The sequence below is a fragment of the Antrostomus carolinensis genome, unplaced genomic scaffold (genome assembly GCF_000700745.2).
Source record: "Antrostomus carolinensis isolate BGI_N321 unplaced genomic scaffold, ASM70074v2 scaffold10356, whole genome shotgun sequence".
NCBI lineage: Eukaryota > Metazoa > Chordata > Aves > Caprimulgiformes > Caprimulgidae > Antrostomus > Antrostomus carolinensis.
Window position 1 is genome coordinate 77,690 of NW_010322547.1, and position 16,627 is coordinate 94,316.

The window sequence follows — 16,627 nt, forward strand, 5'->3', positions numbered from 1 at the left end:
TGAGCTTTAGCCCTATGCACAGCAGCCACCCCAACAAGAGACTGCAGCCTGCCCCACAGCAGCACTGCTCTAGGCGATCTGTGACTCCAGAGCAAGCAGCACTTCCCAAATCCCCGCTTAGGAATTAACACATTTCACAGGCTGGTCCAGTCACAGGTCCCTTTACAGGCTGATTCTCTTGCTCTCCAGTCAGAGGTGGAGAGGGAAACACCACTTACTCCTGGAGCTAGCTTAAATGGGGAGAGCAGAAGTTTGATAGAAGCTCATGGGGCATCCCTGTATCTGCACCCCGTCCAAAGCAACATCTCACATTCAAAATGCTGCCTGTTGTCAAAGAACTGAGGCATTTTACAGGTTCAGATTGAGATCCTTATTCACAATTGGGAGAACAACAGGACTCTGTGTCAGCATGAGCAGGCAACTGCTTTCAGGCCAGATCTATCATTAAACCCTTTGTAAAACTGCTGTGACTCAAGACACATGGTCCTGTGCCCATGTATGATTTCCTCAGTGAGGAGAGATCACTTGAGTCGCTCTTTCCTCTTCCCCCAGCCACTTCCAAGTTTTCCAGTACATCACTCCCTGTATCACTGCTTATTTACAGCATGCTACTACAGCTATGGACAGTCCAGCTGGAAAGTCACCCACTCGTATAAACTATACATCTTGTGAAGAAAAAGTACTGGGTTGAGACAAGCGGAAAGAAAAGCTCTGACAGGCAGATGAGATTTTTGTAGATCTGAAACTGGATGTGCAGGATACAGAGGTTGGGACAAAGCAACAATATCAGACAGGTTAAAGCAACGTGCTACTTTAAGTTCCCAGATGCTGCACCTGGACTGCACAGGACACTTTATGAGCCTTTTTTTGGGGTTAGAAGGATGAAGATTTTAATATATTTTCATAAATCCTGCACGTTAGTTGGATGCATTGCCTAGCTTTGGCATGGTATTTCAAGAGGCAGTACTTGAATAATTTTCTCCAGAAATAGGAAAGAGAGTTAATTTAAAGCAGTAGCATCAATCCCTAGAACAGCCAGCATCCAACCCCCACTCAAGAGCTGTGCTGTGTCACTCCAGAATCTGGAGCAAGAAAAACAGTGACAAAAATAAGGTTACCCCTCAGTTACAGAAGACACAGAACTGTTAAATCAAGCTCAGAATTTTCCTTGAAGAATCTAGCTCTTCCCAGTCCCCAGAGTTATCTTCCACATCAGCAATATGAAACGGCTTATTGCCGTGTAGCTGCTAACAAGAGACAGATGTTTCCTTCAGTTCCAGGAAAATGTAGACATGAAGCACATTATGATGACCCACTAAATATTTTTGACCCAAATCCCTTTCTGCATGTTATCTCTTCATGCTTTTACTCAAGGAAATGCAACACAGTTCCATGCTTTTCCTGCTAATTACTGAGCTAGACAGAAGAGCATGCTTGGATCAATTAGTTTATCTTAGCAAGCAAGGAAAGTCAAGCAATACATTTTCACTCAGTGAATCCAAAGCTTGAAAGTTCTTGCAATTACTTCAGAGCCAAATCAACTGGTGGCTGTGAGCCGAACTCTCCACGTTATTTATTTAGCTAGTCCAGAAGACACGCACTACTGGCTGGCATGCAGGATGGAGCATCTGTTTCACTCAGATGGTTGGCCACATTCTTTACTTGATATTAATACCAGTGAAAATTTAGTAACTTAACCACTGGCATGAGAAGACTGACTTGTGAGAGAACAGATGGCAGTGATCATCTCACGTTAATTTTAGGCTTCAAAAATTGTTCTGAGTCAGCAAAGCCTCAAGATAAGAGAAAGAAAAAGACAACATCTGTAAAATCTCCTACCTGTTTCCCATCCAAGGTATACAGCTTTTTGACCACTCCTGTCTCCAGTTTTATAGCTTCAGTGATATCAGTGAGAACTTGCTCAAACGAATGGGCAGTCTTCTTGTTCAAGAGCACACGGACTGCCTTCCGGGGCTTCACCCCGCTGCGGATGATGGTTACCAGCTTGGGACGCACAAAATCTTTGTTCTCCTTTGCCTGAGCGCTGTTGCTGCTGGCCAGAGACTGAGGTGCTTTCTGGTTAGCAGATGTCTTCACATTGACAGACCAGTTGGGATTGACGTTCTTGGTGTATTCCACCTTCTTGAAGAAGTTGTCAGATGAGCAGACGTAACTCTCCCCTTTGGAAAGAAATGAACACCAGTCTAATTCTACAGTTATTACTGTAAGACTGCTGAAAACCAGACACTGTACATTCCTCCCATTAATAATTTAAATCATTAATCATTTTCATTAGCCCTTCCATGACAGCTTGTTATTAAAACATTCTGTCTTATTTTAATTTTATATTTATGTTTGTTTAAAATGACTAGTATTTCCCCAAAGTAAGCAAGTCAGCCATAGTTTGCATCAGCAAATACATACCACCACTCAGTCACATGAATCAGGGGTTAAAAAAAGGTTCAGAGTTATAAATGCATTAAGGTACCTGAAGATGCAACTAAGCTGTCTAAAAGCTCCTAAACATCAAATTCATTTAATCACCTCAATTATCTTGTAAATTTGCCAGCTTCCTCTCCATCTTTACAGACCTAGCTACTATGTCAGTCTGTCATCCCCTGTCAAGAGGATATCAACATTCATCCACAAAGTACCTTGCGTCAAGCCTGGAAAATAATGAAACTCTGGTACTGAATAGTGTCTACCAAAAGCAGCTTTGATAAATCTAGCAGGCATAACGAATACGCTTTGTTACAGTGTCAGTGGTTTATTAGAGGACAGACCTAGTAGCAGCTGAGATAAAACATGACCCCAAATACCACTACTTGCTTTTATATGGTTGGTACCAACCAAAAATATATTAAATACAAATTTAGACATGGTAGAGAAGGGTTACACAGTCTTGTTAGTAATTCACAAAAAAGCCCTTCCCTATCCCACCCAAAATTAGTTTCAAGCTTTGCCTGTAGTTTACAGGATCCTATCTAAGGTTTTAAGAGATTTATAGGATCTTTTGCGCCTGCATATCTGATGGATGCTAGAAGAGTTATTACTAGAATGAGACTGTAAAGCAGTATCCCTAAAGGAATGTAGCTGTCTAGTCTGAAATGACTCAGGCTGCTGAGCACTTGAGGATGTACTGAAAAAAAAGTCAGTCGTTGCTAGACGAAGCAGCTTTTGTCTCACCATTAAATAAAATTTGAATAGAAACTGAAGGCATAACATGGGCATCTGCAGGATCTTACGGAGTTTCTTCTGGTGTTTTATTGTGCTGATCTTAACAGAACGAAGTTCTTCAAATATTACAATGGTTAAATCGATATTTTTTACATCAAACTTATTTTGAATAAGAAAAAAAGTCCTTCTTCATATAAACAGACTGGTTGCATTTCCTTATCTGTTCCCTACTGCAAACTCCAGGGCCTGGACATCTTTGAAAATCCTACCTGACATCTGAGTCTGGCTTTCCATTACAGGATCTCTAAGACAGGCAAAGTTATCATCCAAGTTCCTCAGTGAGGCACATCCCTTTTACCATTTGCCAGCCAGGAACATGTGCTATTTCACTTCCCACAATTGGTAGTTTTACCCAAACCTTACCATGAGGTGGTAGCAGGATCAGGCAAGCATGAGCTGAAGACCTGTGAACTTTCCAGCTTTGAACATGCGTACCATGCCCAGAAGATCACAGAACAGAGAAATCTTATGGGGACTAGAAAGTGCTACCATAGAAAGAGGAGTGGTTTCTTTGTTTCTCTGCTACATCTATCTATACTAAGCCTATAATGAGAAGTCAAGGTGTACAACTGTGCCAGTCAAAGAAATGTAACTGACAGACAGAGCACAGTTGCAGAAGACATGCACAGCGTAACAGGAAGAAAAGGGAAGAAGTGGATATGAGATTTTGTCAAAAGCAAAAGAAACAACTCCAAGAAGTATATTGCTCCACAGCCCTAAGCATAAAAATCTGTCCACAGATATTTTCAGGAACACATCTTTAGACAGCAAGCAGCTGTGTACATGTGCAGAAATCCAACCATAATCCATGAGAAGGTATGATGAGCAGCCATGTCATTACTTCCAAACAAAACCCCAAATGGCAGCCCCAAAGAGACACAGTCATGCACTGGGGGTGGGAAGCTTTTGTAAGAGTGAGAAGCATCATCCTGACAAGATCTAACCTGCTGCTGAAGACCACACTATGGGCATGACACCAGTGGTGCTAAGGACAGCATGTTTTTCACGCAGCACCAGGTCAGTGCAAGACGCCCTTTCTGTACTGCAAAGACAAAGCCCTGCAGGGTGATGTGCACTCGTTATCACGCCAGCGTGCTCCAGAGGTGTCACAATTTGTATTGTGCCACTAAACCAGCCAAGGCACTTACTTATTCTTTCTATCCTGCCCTTAGCATTAGATGGACTGACTGTAGACCTTCAGCCTTAAGCCATGATCAGCACATTTGTCATGTGAAGCCATGGCTTGTACCACACTGAATTACTCTGGCTACCAGTGCATTACACATTACCGTGCTACCAATGCAATAGAAGCACAATGTGATTATTCAGTTCCTAAAGAAGGAATGATCTCAAAGATAAGATTTGCCTTAGAGAGATTTCTTAGAGAAACTCTAAGCTTAAGATGAGCACTAATCCTTCAACCCTCTTACAGCAGCTCCTTGTGACAATACGACAAATGACAGGCTATGCTTTCAGAAAAAGTTATCCTGTCTCAGAAAGCACCAGCAAGTTTTCAAGTACAATGAACTGTGGGCAGAAGTCTTGCAAGAAAAACTGGGAAAGTTGGATTGAGGCCATTTTAGAGTGCTACTGCTAACAGTTATTCCAAAAACAGTCTCTGTGGGCTGCAGTCAATTATTTTGGTTGTTAGCTCTGCTGTCGCAAAGTTGAGATTGTGCTACTGTGCCCAGCTTTCACGTTTCGTGGGATTTACTATGACTTCAATAGGAATTAAGTGGACTTAACACCTTGCAGAGTTCACTACATTACATACAGTGTTAAAGTAGGCCCTTTGTTTCAAATGCATTAAGTTCTTGCTACCTTAAGCATTAAAAAGGATCCTCCTCTGCCTCAAGACCTACTCCACCATGGCAAAATGAACTCTGGAAGAGCTTCCTTCCTTTGGCTCTTCCACAGGAAGCTCTCCCATGAGAGAGAAGCACCTCTTGTTCTGTTGAAAAAGTGAAAGAAATGCATTATTACCAAGTTACCTTCAAAACCACACGATGGCCCTAAAGAATTTATGGGACCATACCAGTCCTAGTGTGACAGCCAGGATGAGCAAATAAAACAGAACCACAAGGATAAGTTTTGTTTCATAAGATGTATTTAGCAAAACTGTCAGGACAACAGCCATAGAAAACAATGCCACAGGTTACCAAGACTTCAGTATTGGACTACATGAATTTAAGTTTTCCAGGCAAACTGGAACAGGCACACATTGGTTGGAGATTTCAATATATTTCCTGTAAAACCCTCAGTCCCAGCACACACCAGGCTCTGTACAGCTCCAGGGTGGAGCCCCTCCTATGATTACTTTAAACACTCCTGGACAAGATTTTGGAAGAGATTCCCTAGGGCATGACAGGATACAAAAAGCTTGGAAACACTTTCCGGAATATCTCACACAGCCCAAGAACATTTGCAATGAAACCCGACTGAGCAAGACAAAATCCTCTTCAGCTTTTTCTAATGTTTAATCTGGGGCAAGAACAAATTTCAGACAAGTAGCCCAGCACAGGACAAGGGCATAAATCCTCCCTGGGATGGGCCCTCCAACCACAATGCAAGGTGGGCTATGCCCTAACAGCCTGAGCATGCCAGGAGACCAGAAGGGAGGAGCTCTATAGCTTCTACTAAATGCTGAGTCTCTCTCACAGTTTTAATCTGTGTCTGCATTTCTGCCTCTATTGACCATGTCTAATCCATGCTATATTTGTGTTTGATGGGTTTATAGTCACATATATTTCTGACCCTGACTGTACACAGCAAACGACACTAAATTCACATGAAATCAGACACTGACTAGAAGTAGGTCCAAAGACCACTTATAATAAAAAACCTGAAAGATGCAAGTCCCTCCAAACCACTGACCAGACCCTGAAAAAGGCTCAAGAAGGGAATGAAAGCACTTGAATAAGAAAGCTCAGAGGTGTGATTTTCATTTTTCTTTTGTCTACAGACTTTGGACAAACAAGTCAGACTGCTTTTTGCGCATCTCAGTTCCTCATCAGTAGCAATAACTTCTTCCACCTTGACATGTTCAGACCATAGTCTCCCTGGGCAGGAGCTCACTCTTCTTACACATTTCAATAGTGCCTTGCACAGTAGGATGTCCCATTTGGTCAGGCCCTCTAAATACGTTGTGACAAATGTCTCATCATTACAAGGAGGGAATTCTGCTTCTGAGGAAGTGTCAGTCCACAGTCCTTCCCTCCAGAGGAAACAAACCAGTCTGCAGAAGCACTGAGGTTAACTCAGAGCTGCAATGGCTTCAACAACCAGGAGTCTGCCTTCTGCCTTTCCTTCACTCTCCAGTTGCAGCTCTCTGTTTCATTATGTCAAGAAACTGCTAGTGGGGCCACATGGGAAGGCAGCAAAATTATGGAAAGGACTAAAAAAATCTTTTGTCCCACAACAATCTCATTTGTGGGATGCAGATCATCACGCATAAACACAAAGTAACATCAGCTTCCACCTTTATCCTATTCAAAGAAAAAGAGCAATCAGAGCTGATGCAGGAAGAATTGGCCATCTCATCACAATAGGTCTACAAGAACATAGAGGCTCAAAATGAACCAAGGAACCAGTCATCCTGTCCAGATGTCAAAGGCAACCAGATTTTTGTAGAAACTAATGACAATGTGAGCCACTCTACTATCAGCTTGAGCAAGGCTGGAAAAGACAGCACGTGACTTTTTTAGTATCTTTCATATTCAAGTTTTCTCACAGCACAAAGCACAGAACAGTTACAACAGTGGCTCACCAATAATCTATAAAGGCAGCTTCATATACTGACTTTCTAAAACCTTGGTCACTAGAACCATTTATAACATGAAAGGGAATAAAGATCACCTGGTGCTCTTTTCCAAAAGACCCACTTATTGACTAAAACAACCATGATAGATAGTAGCACTCGGGCCTAATACCCACTCCTGACTCAGCCAAGAGAGCACACAAATGGGAGATGCTGTCAGCGATTTATCTGTAGTCAGGATCAGCTGTAACAGTACAGCAATAGGATGCAGTACTGCACTAAGCCAACATATACATTAAGGAGGAATACAGTCCTAATCAACAGCAGCATGTGCATTATAGGAGGAATACAGTCTTAATCAATAGCAGCCTGTGCATTATTTACAAATACATTAAAACTGAATGCTGAAAATAGGGAGTGAAGATTAAGATAGTGACTACAATGATGGAAGATGGCCATTATGAGTGAAAGAAGGGTTAAAAAAATGATCAGATAAGTGGATTTTGAGAGAAGTTCATTGGAAGACACATACAGCTCTCTGGTATAGGAGGCAGCATGGAAAAAACCAGCCAACAGGTGAGGAAGAACTCAGCAGGCAGCAAAAGGCACTTATGTGACGGAGTCTTGGTGGGCTTCCAAAATGTGAGGCACTAGGGTTCAAGTACAGGAGAGAACCAAGAGGCACATCCCAATGGCAGCTAGGAGGGATGTGATCAAAGAGTAAGAGAGACTTTACTTATTCCATCTTGGACAAACTGGGAAGTAAAACATTCATCCAGAACCTTATGAGAACAATCCTGAATGCCAGGGAAGAAAAGACTACCAAGTTTGGGTCTGGAAACCAAAATAGTTATTTCCAAGTCCCATTTAGTTAGCAGCACACCAAGTGGGTTTTGTTCACCTGAAATGTCTGCCTCAAGGATATTGGTATCATGCAATATCATTCTCTACCCTCCAGAAGTACATTCAGATCATATAAGCACATTTTTAAATCATGCATAAGCAATCAAGTACATGATGTGAAATATTATCAGTACTTCACCAGCTTTTGCAATCAAAGAACTGAGATGAGCTTCTCTGATGACTTATTTTCCTAGGTTCTAATTGTTTATTGGAAATTACAATAATAAATTAGTCACATGATAGAAACTAGAACTGGTTTAGTTACCCTCAGTCTCCAACCAGAAAGCTAATTTATATGGCAAAGACACAGTGCTTGTATATGTACTGTTCTTGTCTGTTACAGCACAGTTACTCTCAAGTTCTGTGTTCCCATGCATGTCTGTAGTACCCAGTTATACAAACACCCAAGCTAGTAGCATAGTTTACCATAAGGTTGGTTACAACCACAGTAGTATAAATCAAAAGTAATGTCTTTCCTGGATTGTTTCTCTACAACAGAAGCATAGGTCACCCCTAGAAATATGGGAATGTCATTAACATTAAACCATCAAGAACAGCATGCAGATCTATCTACTTTTGCATTTTCAGACACTGGATTCCTTTGTTTTCAATCTGCTCAGACTGTATTTTCAAAGGTGATGCTCCACTGAGGACACAGCTACAGAGATAATCTTTTTTTTTTTCTTCTTTTTTAAGTGCCACTTCTTCAGTGCTGTTTCCAGATCCCATTTTGGCAGAACAAAGCCAGAACCCAAATGCCAGCATCTCCTGCCCAGACCTTAACCATTAAAAAATATTTTCAAGAACTAAGTACCTTCTTACCTGCAGCAAAACCCAGTGCAATGCAGGTATAACAACTAAAGGTTTCTGAACTTCACTAACAAAAAGCAGGAAGAATATAAAAGGAGAATAAAGAACTGCATTTTCTTCTGTGTAGTTATTCCTAAAGATTTACATAAAACCTGGACATGTAGAGAGCTGCGATTAGAGAAAGGCTGTGGCCATATTAAGAGATCAGAATGAAACATGGCAGAATCTCTAAAATTAAGGGAGGCCACACCTCCATTTGACAGCTGTAACTGAGCTGAGAATAACTCCACTATGACTGCATCATCTCTCTGAAAGGCAGCAATTTCTTCCCAGTAAAACTCCTCTATGGAAACCGACATTTATTCTGTGTGCTTGTCCCCACAAAGTATTTTGGGGAATGAGTATTCCACTTGACAAAGAAGGAATTCTAGGGAGAGATGCTTTAGTCAAGGTCACACAATGACTCACTGCTGAGGCGGCCACTGCAGCTCAGTGCCTCACACACATCCATTGTCTTTTATTAAAGGCAGAAACCTTGTAGATTTTCTGTAGTTACCAAATCAGCCAGGTCATCTGCTTGGAGGAAAACATCAAGGAACAGGGAAGAGCAAGTCCCCTTTTGCAACAGAGCAATCGGTATATACTAGGTCCAAACAAAGAATGGAGCATCTGAATTGCTCAGGGAAGAGAGAAGCAGGGTGGCTGTGGGTGTCCTCTGTGCACCCCACTTCGGCTGCACCACCAGCAGAGCCTGTCCACGGCCATGCCTTGGGCAAGGGGGAAAGACTGGCCATGTAGCAATTTCATCCTAGGGGTTCTCCTGACACTTCTCGAGGAAGGCAGCACCCACGGCAGCAGCTCACTGCTGCAGAGGCAGCTCCCCAAGCACGAATAAGGTTGGCAGTGGAGCTCCACAGAAGCAAGCTTCCCCCCAGGCCACCCCTTCCAGAAGGACTGATTTTTGACTCATCCTTCATCCCACAGTCCAAGTGACACTCAAACAGGCACACCAACACCCCCTCTAGATATAGGGATACACTCAGACCTGCCATGCAGGGGCTGCCTTCCCACACCCCCCCACAGAGCTACCACGGCAACCCACCCCACCACACCACACACGGACCCTGCAGAAACACTCCCCAAACACACGCCCCACCTGAACATCTCAATACACCTCCCTTCCACACAGACCCTGCATGAACTGGATTCAGACACAGCACATGAACTTCCAACGCCCCCTCCACACACATGGCTATGCAAGAAAAAAACACACACACAGCCCTACACGCCTCTGCAAACACCCCCTGAGCACAAACCCCAACACACACCCTGTGCATGAACCCCTTCAGGGAATCCCAACACCTCCTCTGCAACTAACTCTCCTTACACCTTCCTTTACACACACACACACACACACTCATATAAAACCCCAAATTTCACCAAGTGCAACCCCCCCCAAAACACCTTTCTCCATGCAAACACCTTGTTTACTTACTCCCCCCCTCTGAACATACTGTGTGAACTCCCAACACACCCCTCCACACACGCCCCACTGTAAAAACCCCTAACACCCCACCTCCTCCACCACACATACGCACACACCCCAACACTCCACTCCACACATACTCAAGGCCCTGCACAGCCCTGACCACACCCCTGTACACACACATGTGCACGAACCCCTCAAGCCCCGCTCCCCACACAGAGTGCATAAATCCCTCCCACCCCCCGACACACACGCTACATGAACCCACCAGCACCCCTCACTTTTCCATTCATACCCATCCACCCCCATGGGAAACCCACATCACTCCTCAGCCACCCCCTGCATCCCTCTGGGACCCTACCCAGACAGATGTGGCGACACCCTCAGACAGCCCCTGAGCAATGGACACAGCCATATCTAGCCAAGAATAAGGCACATCCCTCTGGCTTCACATCTGCACCTGAGTGAGCATGCTGGGGGACACCCCGGGGTCTTTCAGCCCCTGCACTGCCACCCTCTCCCACACCTCAACAGGCAGGTTGAGTTCAGAGGGGCAGCAGCATCCCGGGGAAATGTGACCTTAACAGCAGACCCAAGCGTACAGCCCCCTTCCTACCCCGCCTCCTCACTGCGCCAGACAGCGATGCTAATTACCTTCCTCCAGCTCATCCATGCTCCCAATCTTCCTCGACCCATCAATGGTGTAAATGTAACGGACTCCCTGAGGCAAGTTAATGTTGTCGGACAGGGATCGGGTCAGGTCAGCGAGGAGAGCATCAAAACTCCGGAAGCGGTCAGAGGACACGGCGTATACAATCCCCTTGAAGTAGCGGTCCCCGTTGCGATAGAAACGCACCTTCTTGGCTTTCTTCTCGTTACTCAGTGCCTGTAAGGTCCTGGTTCTGTAGAAGCTACAGTGAGCACTGTGAGTGGGGCTGGGTAACCCGTTCATACGTGAGCCTCGCATGTTTCTGGACGCCTTGTCTCTTTCGTCAAAGTGTCCAAAATCAAGTTCCATAGTTTGGTGAACCCTAAAGATTTGAAGCTGAGCAGGAAGGAGATGGGGAGAGAAGGAGTGCAAAGGGACAGGTTAGAGCCAAGCAGAGCCACAATCCAGAGAGAAAAACAACGCTAATGCGAGAGCCGTGCCCAGAGCAGGACAGATGTATTTGGGAAGCGCACCCTCCCCTGACCCAGATTTGTATCGATTCTGGGGACTGAGGGTAGGAGGGGTCCTCACATCCTGAAAGGGATCCAACTACTGGGGGCAGGGAGCTGTCTGCTGCTGCACCTGGGAGTTTTCAAAGTGCAGTGAATTGGGGCCAAAGGGCTAAACGGCAATCACAACTCAGCCCCCCAAAAAACTCATCCAAACACCAGTTGGCAATGAATTAAACCTCTGAGCCCTGTGAGGTTTCCTTTGGCAACAGAAAACAAGGAGATCCCAGTAAGTCAGCCCTTCAATCTGTCGAATCACGGAAGGAACCAGAGCATCTGAATGTTTAACATTAGAATAAACTGGCGTTTATGAAAGAATGGTCACAGGGGAATAAGCAGCTTCTTTGTGACAGCCTGTTCAATACGGGTTAGCAATGAGATCCAGCCCACCCTTCCCCCTATCCGCAGCCCCCTCCTAGCCCATCAATCAATTCCCAGGACCAGCCTACATCTCTAAGAAGAAATGACTGGAAAGAAAAATCTGTCATTGAAAGGAGGCTTCGATAAGCTCTTTTCAGCCTGAGTCTCCTCTGAATTGCATTTCTGCTCCCACTTAATGAGGAGGAGAAAATAAAGGGGCTATTTCCACCCCTCCCCCGCCCCCTTCCAATCTCAAGTGATTTAATTGCTGGAAGTGCCTCTGCCCAAGGGACCCAACGCCCCTGCTAGCTCACCTTTCATTGTTCTGAGCACTGGGGGCTCCCAGCACAAGCGACTAGCACAGTAAAGCTGAGACTTGAGCTGACACCCAGCAAGCAGGAATTTCTGCGGGGTCTCTAGTTTATGCTCAAGAACAACCTTCCTCCCCACCAAACCCCAACACAAAAGGAGGAGGAACCCCCAATCCTGCAGCAGAAAGACCCTTTCAATCCCCCAGCACAGCCAGGAATATGCAACTCACGTATGTTGCTTGCACGTTAACGCTGGGCAGAGAGGGGATTTACCCCAGCACTTGGCAGTCAGGTATAAATCTAGAAAAAGCTGTTGCTATCTCTTCCCCACCCCTCACATTTGCCAGAACTAAGCTGCTTCCCAGTATTCTACAATGTCAATGTGACCAGTGCAAAAAAAATCATTGTTCCCAGTCTGCAATAAAGCAGAAGACAATGTAGGTGATCTGCACAGAAACCCCAAGTTGGGAACATTTTCCCCACGATGCCAGAGGGGGTAGATTCAGGCTGGTGTCATGCCGTGAACAATGAAACATCCAAGCAACTTCGGGAATGAATCAGAGGATGCAGGGCGTTTTGATTTTAAAATGAACTGCAGATGCTGTAAGGTACTGAGAGAAAGATTCCTCCTTTCTATCTGACATCTGTTACTTTTCTGCATGCAAGTCACTCAAAAAAGCTCTACTCACCGGTTTTCAGCGTGCAGGGTGGAGATGCTGAGAGAAAGAAAACCAGGCTCACTCTGCCTTTGTTGTCTGAGCTCCAAGCAAGAAATTCCTGCCAGGGTGGATGAGACGCCTCCTAGGTCCTAGTGCCTTGTTCGATCCCTTCACGGTAACTTTGTCTCAGTGGTTTTTACTCTCCTCATCAGTCATCTGCTTGTAGTATTCTCTGTATTTGAGAGGAAAAAAAGGGTGTGTTTATTCCAGCTCTGGATATGTTAGCAGATGTGCAAGCAAAAAGTTTAAAGGGGCAAGTTTTGGGGTGATGTTTGGAAGGATGCAAATTCCCTTTGGCTTCACCAAGAAAGCATCTGGCCCCACTAAAAAAAGCACATAATCGGACTGATGCACCAATGTTATAGGATTACTAGTACAGGGGGGTCATGGCTACTATCCTATCGCGTGCCACAATGCTGGCACAAGACTCCTGGGTGTTAGGAAAGCAACCAAGAAAAACATTGACCAGTGGAACTGGGCACAGTCCTGCTCCTGTACTGGTTTTACACAGCATTCATAGTTTACACTGGCAAGCAGAAAGGGAGAATTTACTTGGTGGTTCTGCATGCAGTGCCCCTGAATAATTTTTCTCCATTAACACTAGACACAAGCCAAAGCCAGAGCTCCAGATCCCAGTTCATTCAAATCCTCAAGGAGTTCAGGATGGAGTTATTCAACACAAGCTTAACCCAACAGATTCAATCTGGCTCATATCCCAAACTAAGGGAAGTTTATTTTCCAATTCCACTGCAGAACTTCGCTGCTACAAAACTGTCCTGGGCTCTTCCACTTGGACAGCAAAATCCTTCCCTGCCTTTTTGGATGGAGATCTCCATCCTGCAGTTAGAAGAGCAGCACCACTAACCACCCTGCTCCTAACCCCACTGGTGCTGGTCCCCTCTTTATTTTAGGAAAGCATGGGATTTGGAAATGGGAGGGTCTTCCCATCTGTAGAAGGAAATCTTTCCTCACATCATGTCTGTTTTGAATGAAAACATCAGATTTTGTCATTTGGGCACATCACAGCAGTACCACATTTACACAGAAAACGTTAGTGTTTATTCCAGCTTTGTCTGCCCTGTAGATGATAGTCCAGGCAACTGCCACAAACTCACTGAAAGCTCATCTTTGTTTGCAAAGCAACTTTCACACATGACATTTATAAAAGGTTTCTTAGTCCCTGAAATAATTCTTTTATTCAAAGGCTCCCGTGCATCCTTGTGTGCTTGGTGGGATCACTACAGAACGGACTACAGACTGCTCTCCTTCCTCAGGAATCAGCACTTGAGAGGACCACAGGAAAAAAGCAGGGTCTGTGCTCTCCAGGGTATACTTCTGTAGGTTTCTGGATGCAGATGCAAGAAGTAGGCAAGACTTTAAGCCTCCTCCTTTCCATCAGATCCCATTCCAAATTACATGATACCTGTCCACTCATCGCCATGTGTTTAATCTGTCCAGGATTAACAATTCTTTTCTATATCACAATACTGCTGTAAATTTATTCATACTTTTAAAATGTGTCAAAGATACAAATCATAGAATGATTTGGGTTGGAAGGGACCTTTAAAGGTCATCTAGTTCAAGCCCCAGAGCACACCACATGTGCTAAGTACAGTAACAGCCAGCATAGAGAAAAGGAAACAAAATTCAGTCCTCAGTGATGCAGAAAAGAGGCAGACACTGGGATGATGTCCAAGGATCTGGATACAACCCCAGGGTAACCTGCCAGGTTGATGTAAACCCATGCAGACAGTGGAACTGTACAACTTATTCATCTCCCATGAATAACTTGTATGGAGAGTTCCGAGGATGCAAAGGGTCTCAAATAGCATTAACAGGTGGCTCTTGACTTCTTTCCGCATCTGAGACCATATCCACCGGTGAGAAGACGAAGCATGTCCATATGGATGTGTCTTCTTGGGACACTTCCATAAGCTTTTTGGAGCATGGGCACTTCCTTTTTAAAAGCAGAATTACTCCAGCAAGAGACGTGGTATTTGTTCCTGACTGAAGGATAAGGTGTCTACAGCCAGTGATGGTAATGTTCATCTTGGGTAAAACCTCAAGCTAGTCCTTAAAGGCGCCAAAATCACCTCCAGTACAGTTGTTCTTTAATCCTGCCATGAACCAAGGACCTCAGCAGCCAGAACATCATCAGAGGTGAAGAGCCACGGAGCCAGCCTGATTTCACATGTTCTCAGTGAAATCACACCATATTTGCTTCCCTCCAAATGAGAACAGGATCACCTCATGGCCACTGTCTGGGCTATGCAATGAGGCACAGAAATAAACACTTTGTTCTTGATGAACACAAGGGCCTGGTCCTGACTTCATTTCTGTTGGTCAGGAACAAGAGCTTCTTCACTGGCCTCAAGAAGTTAAGGCTAGTCAAAACCTGTTTACATCAGAAGAGACTCACCGCCTGAGACACTGTAATCTAAACCATTTCAGGCAGATTGAGAATTGGACAGAAAATTCTTCTTCCCATCAAAAATTTCAGCTAGCTAAAAAGGAAAGATGAATTTAGCTCTTCAGATTAAATTATCTGCTTTAAATCAGGTGAATCATCTTTCCTCCAGGAAGCTAACATTTAGACTTTTGCCTGTGTGACTAAATCTGTATAAAGACATGTTTGTTGACACTGCTGAGCAACTGTGATACTTTGGAAAGACAGAGTGCAGGCAGAAGGGATTTTGTGAGTTTGTGCTAACTTCTTCACGTACACCTAGAAAATCCAGTTTCTAGCACCATCAGGAGTTGCAGTCTTATGTACTCTCTATATCAATGCCCAGTTTTTTTGCTATACATCATCCTGACTTCTATAAAAAATTCCATCTGATAGCACAGCATGGTATCTGATCAGGATGTAAGTTAGAGTGGTAAGTAGTCAAGGTCTGGCTGCACCATAGATGAGGAATTCTCAAAAAATTTAAATCAAGTGGTCACTGCTTTTGAAGGAAGTCTTGGATCAACATTTTCAAGTCAGTCTATTTAGTTGCACATGTTTAATTCCATTTCATATTTTAACCTTTGTTCTTCTGGACTGCTCTGAAAAACGTCATCCCTGATCACTGCTTTCAAAGCTTTTCTTGATGTGAACTCACACACCAAAACCCTCTGAAATGACAAATTACTGTTTCAGGGCTCTGCCAAATGTGTCAAGGCACTCAAAACCAAAAGCCCACAAAGCCAATGGCTCAGTCTTCACCCTATAGAGCAACAGGCTTTAAACTCAAATCTTCAAAATAGTTGACAGTTCATCAAAGAATTACCCTACATCAGACTATAGAGTTAAGTCTCTCCTACATAATACTACACACTAATAAGCAACAGGGACTTGGCAGACTTTCACCACATAACATGTTTCCTTTGGAGATTTATTTTTACAGGGACCACACACAGCAGCAAGTCTTTTAAATACCAATCCTAGTGAGCCAAAGTCAGCTCAGCACTGCTGAGAGAAGAGTGGAGGAAAACCTCCAGAGCATAGTTTCACCACTCCAAGCCTCATAACCATCTGCAGAGACCGTTCAGACTCTGAAGTCGGAGGGCTGGACCTTCCTACAGCCTGAATCACTGGAAAACCCAGGGAGCAGCAGGAACAAAAGTTTTCAGTCTGGGGACAGAGGAGAGCGTGGAAGCAGAACCTGGCTCCAGCAGCCAGCCAACATGGGACTCCTCACCTGTGTTCCACAGCACCAGTATCTCTTGGATGGGACCTGTCACTCCTCCACAGCCAGTACTGAGTCAGTGCATTTGTGCTGCAGCCCACACCCTTGGCAGTCCCCTGAACTTCAGCAGATGACATTGGCTTCAGATAAGCTCC

The 16,627-nt window shown here is 44.4% G+C and overlaps 1 protein-coding gene across 2 annotated transcripts in view; it reads right to left on the reverse strand.

The window, feature by feature from the left end:
• DCX (doublecortin) overlaps nucleotides 1-12,941 on the reverse strand; it is a 72,808-nt gene extending 59,867 nt beyond the window's left edge. The window contains exons 1-3 of one of the 2 annotated variants that reach the window (XM_010170271.1): nucleotides 12,772-12,941; nucleotides 10,848-11,238; nucleotides 1,840-2,180 (exon numbers count right to left, since the gene is read on the reverse strand). In XM_010170271.1, coding sequence (XP_010168573.1) covers nucleotides 1,840-2,180; nucleotides 10,848-11,211 — 705 coding nt within the window. In that variant the 5' untranslated portion in view covers nucleotides 11,212-11,238; nucleotides 12,772-12,941. Of the gene's footprint in view, nucleotides 1-1,839; nucleotides 2,181-10,847; nucleotides 11,729-12,771 lie in introns of those variants that run through there. The other variant, XM_029085520.1, reaches the window with a different exon arrangement.
• Between the last annotated feature and the right edge of the window lie 3,686 nt (nucleotides 12,942-16,627).